The following is a 6,397-nucleotide window of genomic DNA, read 5'->3' as shown; positions in this document are numbered from 1 at the left end:
TGAACTGTCTTTTTAACTAGGAAACTCATTATCCAGGAATGTTATCATAAAATCAGGAGCTTTTTTAATAGAAGTCAACAGAACCGATAGACACTTTTGATTAGTCAATCAATACCGACACTTGCGTCACACGTTTTTGTATAATTTTAATAATACAGATATCTCGAGATCGAGCGTACAAGCAATGAAATTTATACACGTCTTTGAATAGCATAAAAACAATCGAAAGATAAGTCGAGCAAATGACCTGACGAATGCGATAAAAGATCGCAGATAAAAAATCAATTTGCGCAATTCATTTATCTTTTCAAGGTATCGCGACGCACTTTGTTGCAGGTTTCACCAAAGAATAGACTTCAACGAGCCTTGTCAAACAATGGCAGATAAAGAATGTACTGTATGTTTAAGAAATTTGTTAGGCCACTATTACAGGAAAGCAGCGATAATCTCGTGAAATGGTTCCTAAAATAAAGCTACCATTACATAATGTTCGTATCTTGTGACAACAGAAAGTATACAGTGTTAAATCGAGACATGAAAGCTCGTAAAAGAAGATACATCGAGAAATTCGCTATTATTACGTCCGATAAGAATGTAATTGTACTCCTGATTCAATTTTAATTTGATTCCTCGTGATCTTAAAAGTGTGTATATTAGAAAGTATTACTTCAATTGGTAATGTGACTTTAAGTTTTTCGTATTTTTATCCAGATTTAATGAATTATTTTTATATATTAATTCTTTTTCTTTCAAGGCGGTATTCTAGTTTAGAACTTTCTAAATATCGATTTTGTTTTTGCATTTTCTCAAAGTGTAAATCTTTGAAAATATATCTGTCGAAGGATTTGGAATGAAAATGGTGTCCGCAACAACGTTATCGTTTGCAGTTCATTTAGATACTCTATTTTAAATTTCCTCGCAGTTTTTAGTACAATTTGTTCGTTAGTAATGTGTAAAATGTGCAAAAGTGACATTCATTTTCAACAAGCAAGTACACGAGGATTGGATTTTCATCGGGAACGTAAGTATACGTATTTGGTATGAAAAACTTCAGAAGGACTATAGAAGATCACTTGTACTACGTTTAATTTTTATTATTTTTACCTGCAAAAAATTGTGTATGTTCATAAAATGTGAATAAATAAGTGTGTAAAACCTTTTATAAAAGTTCCTTATAGATTACAAAAAATCCTTAAAAAAAACTAAAAATTGAAGCTCTAGATTAGAATATTCCTTTAACGCATGTGAGTTTATTATTTAGAAATATAGATACTAAGATTTCAGATAAAATGGTAGGTAGTGTGTCATCCTTGAAGTATAATTCGTAAAAGGAAAACAGTTTATATTGTGATGAAAATATTAATTTACTACAATTAATGTGTGTCAAGAACAATTTAGGAAGAATGAAGGGTTGTTTTTGCCTTTTAGGAATCTGCATAGACAATTGACTCTTCAGAGTAAATCCTTCTATCTCTTCAATACGTTTTAGATTTTACTTGAAATGTCTCATTGATATTGCCATTGATTGGTACCAAATTTAAATGTATTAGAATGGAGCACCCTGTATTAACGCAACGCAAATTCGCTCCAGAAGACAGCCTTCTGCCCAATTGTCCTTCGGATGTTCAAAAATAACGCGAAACGGTTTCGTGTAGATCAGCCTTGGTACTCCCACGCTTAAGCTCGTGACAAATTCACCGAGAATAGCGTTCTCCAGGCCATGGCATAACAACTTTCACCAATAGAGTTTCCCCCGAATATTCTAAGCGGCAGCGATTGAATCAATTGCGTTTGAACTTGTTTATAGTGCCACAGACGGCATCCATCGCGGAAACAATTACGCAATCAACTGTTCCAGAAACTTAACACTCCCTTTGCAGGTATTACAGGGAGAAACAAAGATCAGTTTTTAAACTTATTTTAACACAATGAGTAAGACTTTCTTTTCCTTTCATATTTAACGTCGCATCAACCGTTGGTTATTAACGATTTTTATGTGGTTATTCGTATTGTTAGATGTTGGACCAAATATGTGCATTTTTAAGTAGCTGGATTATTTTGTATAGTTTTTGTAGATTGTATTGTATGCGGAGTGGTTCCGTATTGTTCCAGGTAAATATTATGTTTCCAATTAGATGTCGATGGATGTATTTTGTATGCCCAATTTTGACTTAATCAGTTTTATTGAAGTGTCCTGTGGGTGAATTGTTCAGAAAAGTCGTCTGATATTTTATGGATTTTTAGTATCTTTTCTATTTTCCATATATTGTTCCATTTCTTGTTGATGCATTCGTATAAGTGAATGAGTAAGACTTGTTTGAAAGTTGACTCAAAGATTGATTGAAATGCCTGACTCAACACGTTGAAGGCCACGTCATCCATATATGAGTGACAGAACGTTTCTTTAAGGAACTTTAACAATTAATTTTAATGGCTAAGGGTTAATGGAAACAAATTTGGATAGAATTCGTAAATCATGATGAAAAAACAAAAATAATATAAATAGACTCTACAACCCTTTATTCATAAAATTTCGTTTAGTGCTTAGTCCTAGTCATTCGATTACACATGGGACATTTTCAAGACAAAGGCAAAGCTATTGAACCCATTAAATTTAAATTTCATATCTGGTCCATTTTAACTATCTTGTTAGAAACAAATAATTATATTTAAAAAATGATAGACAACCTTTCAGAACGTGTCAAGCAGATCTTGTAGATTAAACTGACCTCAATTTGGAACAGTATGAACATAGTAATCACGTTGCATTTGCTTATAGACTACCTGAATAATTTGACGTAGGGTTTCTAGAAAATTACCTGCGGAATAGAAACATGTTTGTCACATTGTATCCCCATTGAGCGCTCGGTGACGTCAAAACTTGCAAGTACATAGATTAGATATCAAACGACCTAAATATTTCTTCTCCCGTTAGTCTGGTGATAGAAGTCGCAGAAGGAGCTAATGCATCTGAAAGTTGCAATAATAATATTAAAAACAAAAAAAAAGCGAATGAGAAAGCATATCGAAGAAAAAGCCGATAATGAGAGGAGGATGTTCTGCTATTATGTGCACAGCGACGCTGTGTTGAATCGATTACGCTTCATGCGTTGATTGCCTTGGTAGTTTTGAATGAAATGATTCCCCATAGACACCAGCTATGAGATAACTCGTTACTCTTTTCATTTTATCGCGAATATTCAGATTTCAATGCATACTGATTTTTGTTCATCCTTGAAATACCATTTACACATTATTTACTCGTGGGTGGCAGTTAATGTTTTATCCCTTTCCGAGTTAATTATTTTATTAAATAGAAAACGTAGATATTTTATTTAAAATCTGGGAAATTTAGAATTCTTAGCGAGTGTGTTTTATATGTATTATTATTATTGTTACAGTTCAAGGACAAATAATATTCGCAGATTATAAAGTATTAAGTAGCAGTATTTTATTTTTCTGTAGCTCTAATAGCTCCGTAGAGTCCCAGATGTGTCACCTGGAAACATGTGATAAAAAAAGTATATTGAGTTTCTTATAACGATCTAAGCATACGCCATCACAGTAATGTTGAACTCTTTAATATGAATGGAAACTAAAAAAGATGAAAATAAAATTGCATTGTTATATTATTTTTGAAAAAAATCTATCACTACGCTATTTTCTAATATTTCTCAAAACAATATTTAACAATATATACTTCAAGATGTGTATGTTCGCGTATTCAAATTTGAACTTTTTCCGGTAGATAGTTTTCGCGTTCAAAATTCCCAAAAATTGGCCTGTCTTATAGAACAAATGCTAGATTTACGCTTTAGAGTTAACGGGATAAAAGGATCGATCTTCCAGTTTGAACTTTGAAGTTTACGTGTCCTGAAGCTGCCTGATCGGCGCCGATATCGCCAATCTTCTTCGCGGGCCACGTAAACGCTAGAACACACCACGTATGTTTATCGAGATATCAACCGGAGGACACGTATAAGATATAAGGGAGCCAGCGAACGGCAGTCAGTGTTGTGCTGGATTGTGCATTCGATCATACTGTTCAGAGAAGCGTAATTATCGATCAGTGATTCCCCAAGCGAAACGAAAATGCGGTGAGAGAAATATTTTAGTATCCTGCTGCGTTCGTGTTAGTTCTTCGTTCGAGCGACGGCTGTTTAATCTTTTCCTGCGTTTCTCAGGATCTGGGTGCTGTTAACCATTCTCGTAATAGTCACGGTGCTAGCCACCGAGGCGTTCGCGAAGAAACCTGGCAAAGATGCCGAATCCCGCGGTAAGGAAGGCTACAAGAAGAAGAAAGATGTAGCGTACTCAAAGTAAGTATCGTGGCTTCCATTCGTTCAAATAATTTTGATTGAGTGTCCTTTTAATTGAAAACGATGTATGAATTTATTTGTAAAAGTGTTTATTAGAATTATAAAAAGAAGGAATTTACATTATTGGCAAAGTGAAGTATTAAGATCTTGAATTGAATATATCGAGGAATATGCAGTTTTGTATTAAATGGGAAACTTCATTTTGAATCTTTAATTGATTATGCAAATTATGATTCCTTTACTTTCGTTGGTATTTTTGCTAATCTCAAATAATAATTTGAGTATAAACATTGTAGAATAATGTGTAATATCTTGTTAATAACGTATTCGATGCTAAATGTTAAGTATTAAAGTGCTACTCTATGACGTTATTAACTTAACCTGCAAGCCAAAATGGTTAAAAAATAATCAGTGTAAAAACCAATGTGGTTTAGAAGAATATTCCACGTTACTAATAAGGCAATTGTTTATCACTTTCCAAAAATCCAAAGACTGCAATCCTCGTGTAACTTGTTTCATATTTATTTACATTTTACCTAAAGTAAACCAAAAATAAACATACAAATGAAATAAATTGAAAATGTCAACTGTGTTATCGTCGAAATTAGATGCACTTACCGTACTAATATTTTCTTCACTTCCGTTTACGAAGACTTTGCAAACCAAACCGTAAAATAGCGATGTAATATTAGCATCTCGTGTTTGAGAATGAGTCTCTGGTGCAGACGCATCCGATCGTTGCTGAATGAAATAACAATTACGCAACCGTTTTGCGGTCATCTTATCGTCGACTGTCGTCGTGGACTTTGCTCGCATGACGATAGGAGCGATTACTGACACTCGATTCCATTTTTCCAGGGAAGAAAAGTCGAAGGAGAGCGAAGGCAAGAAGCTGCAATCGAAGAAGAGGAGGAGCAGCTCGTCCGAGGGCAAGAACGAAGAGGCGTACTCTGAAAGCAACGTGCAAGCCGAGGACTCCGCGAAACCAGGCAAATCGAAGAACAAGAAGCTGAAGGAGAAGGAAAACGTCGATCCTCGTGAGAACTCGGGCGATGTCCCCAAGGACAAGTCTAAGAAGAAGCAGTCGAAGTATACGGTGGAATCGCAAGATGCCCATCAGAAGAAATCAAAGAAAGCTCCGAAGGACAAGAAACTGAAGGACAAACCTCAAGTCGAAGAGGAGGCTGAGTTGGAGGTCACAAAGAAATCGAAACGAGAAGTGGAGAGCAATGACGCTGAAAAGGTTGAGAAAGTAACGAAGAAGGACAAGAAGAAGAAGCTCGAGCCGAGGAAAGTTGACGAGGAGACCGAAGTCGAGGAGAAACCAGTAGAAGCTGAAGTGGCGGAACCTAAAGCGAAGCGCACCAAGAAGGACAAGAAGAAGGGTGGAAAGAACAAGCAGGAGAAAAATAGGAAGAAGAGGGAGGTAGTCCAGGAAGAAGAACAGGCGGAGGAAGAAACCCTTGCGAATGGTCGACAGGATGACGCAGCTGAGCAGGAAGAGGAACCAAGTTGCCAGAAAGCGGGCGATGAAATGAATGAAGATGGCGCGCAGGGGTGTAACGAAGCGTAAAGTTTGAATGTATGAATAAACGCGACATTTTATAATATCATATCTTGTCAGTACATCGGTATGTGGATATATTAAGGTTGCATATCATTGAGATTGTATTATCTATTGATACTAACAAGTATTGATAGAGGTAATGATAAATTACAGATGAACCGATCGGAATGTCACACGTTGATTTACATCACATTTATTTAATCTATGTTTACATCCAGTCATACAAATACACGTAACGTTCCTTAATTTCAGGTACCTCATGCTTACTGAAAAAATAAAAAATAAAGAAACGAACAATGTCATTGAAATCCTATGAAATGTATATAGTTATATATCGATGAATAAATATTTTTTATAAATAGATATCACCATTACTCTGAATACTTGTTAATACAATGACTGCGTATTCTTTGTATTCGTAAATCATACTAAATTAGAAACGTCAGAAACATTTTGAATAAAAATTTAGTAACTTGCTTGGTTCAAAATATAAAAATATTAGGCTTATTTA

At 35.0% G+C, this 6,397-nt stretch overlaps 1 protein-coding gene across 1 annotated transcript; it reads left to right on the top strand.

The window, feature by feature from the left end:
• Positions 1–3,952: 3,952 nt before the first annotated feature.
• On the top strand, positions 3,953–6,249 carry LOC128877610 (uncharacterized). Its single transcript, XM_054125058.1, has 3 exons — positions 3,953–4,097; positions 4,185–4,319; positions 5,178–6,249. Exons 1-3 carry the CDS (start codon positions 4,093–4,095, stop codon positions 5,890–5,892), a joined length of 855 nt encoding a protein of 284 aa, XP_053981033.1. The 5' UTR covers positions 3,953–4,092; the 3' UTR covers positions 5,893–6,249.
• The last annotated feature ends 148 nt before the right edge of the window (positions 6,250–6,397 follow it).

Source organism: Hylaeus volcanicus, chromosome 5 (genome assembly GCF_026283585.1).
Source record: "Hylaeus volcanicus isolate JK05 chromosome 5, UHH_iyHylVolc1.0_haploid, whole genome shotgun sequence".
Classification (NCBI taxonomy): domain Eukaryota; kingdom Metazoa; phylum Arthropoda; class Insecta; order Hymenoptera; family Colletidae; genus Hylaeus; species Hylaeus volcanicus.
The sequence above is the reverse complement of the archived record's forward strand: the minus strand, read 5'-3'. Positions and strand labels throughout refer to the sequence as shown.

Coding starts and splice junctions, on each gene's coding strand:
- LOC128877610 (XM_054125058.1), top strand. Junction 4,320..5,177: donor AAAGATGTAGCGTACTCAAA/GTAAGTATCGTG, acceptor CCATTTTTCCAG/GGAAGAAAAGTCGAAGGAGA.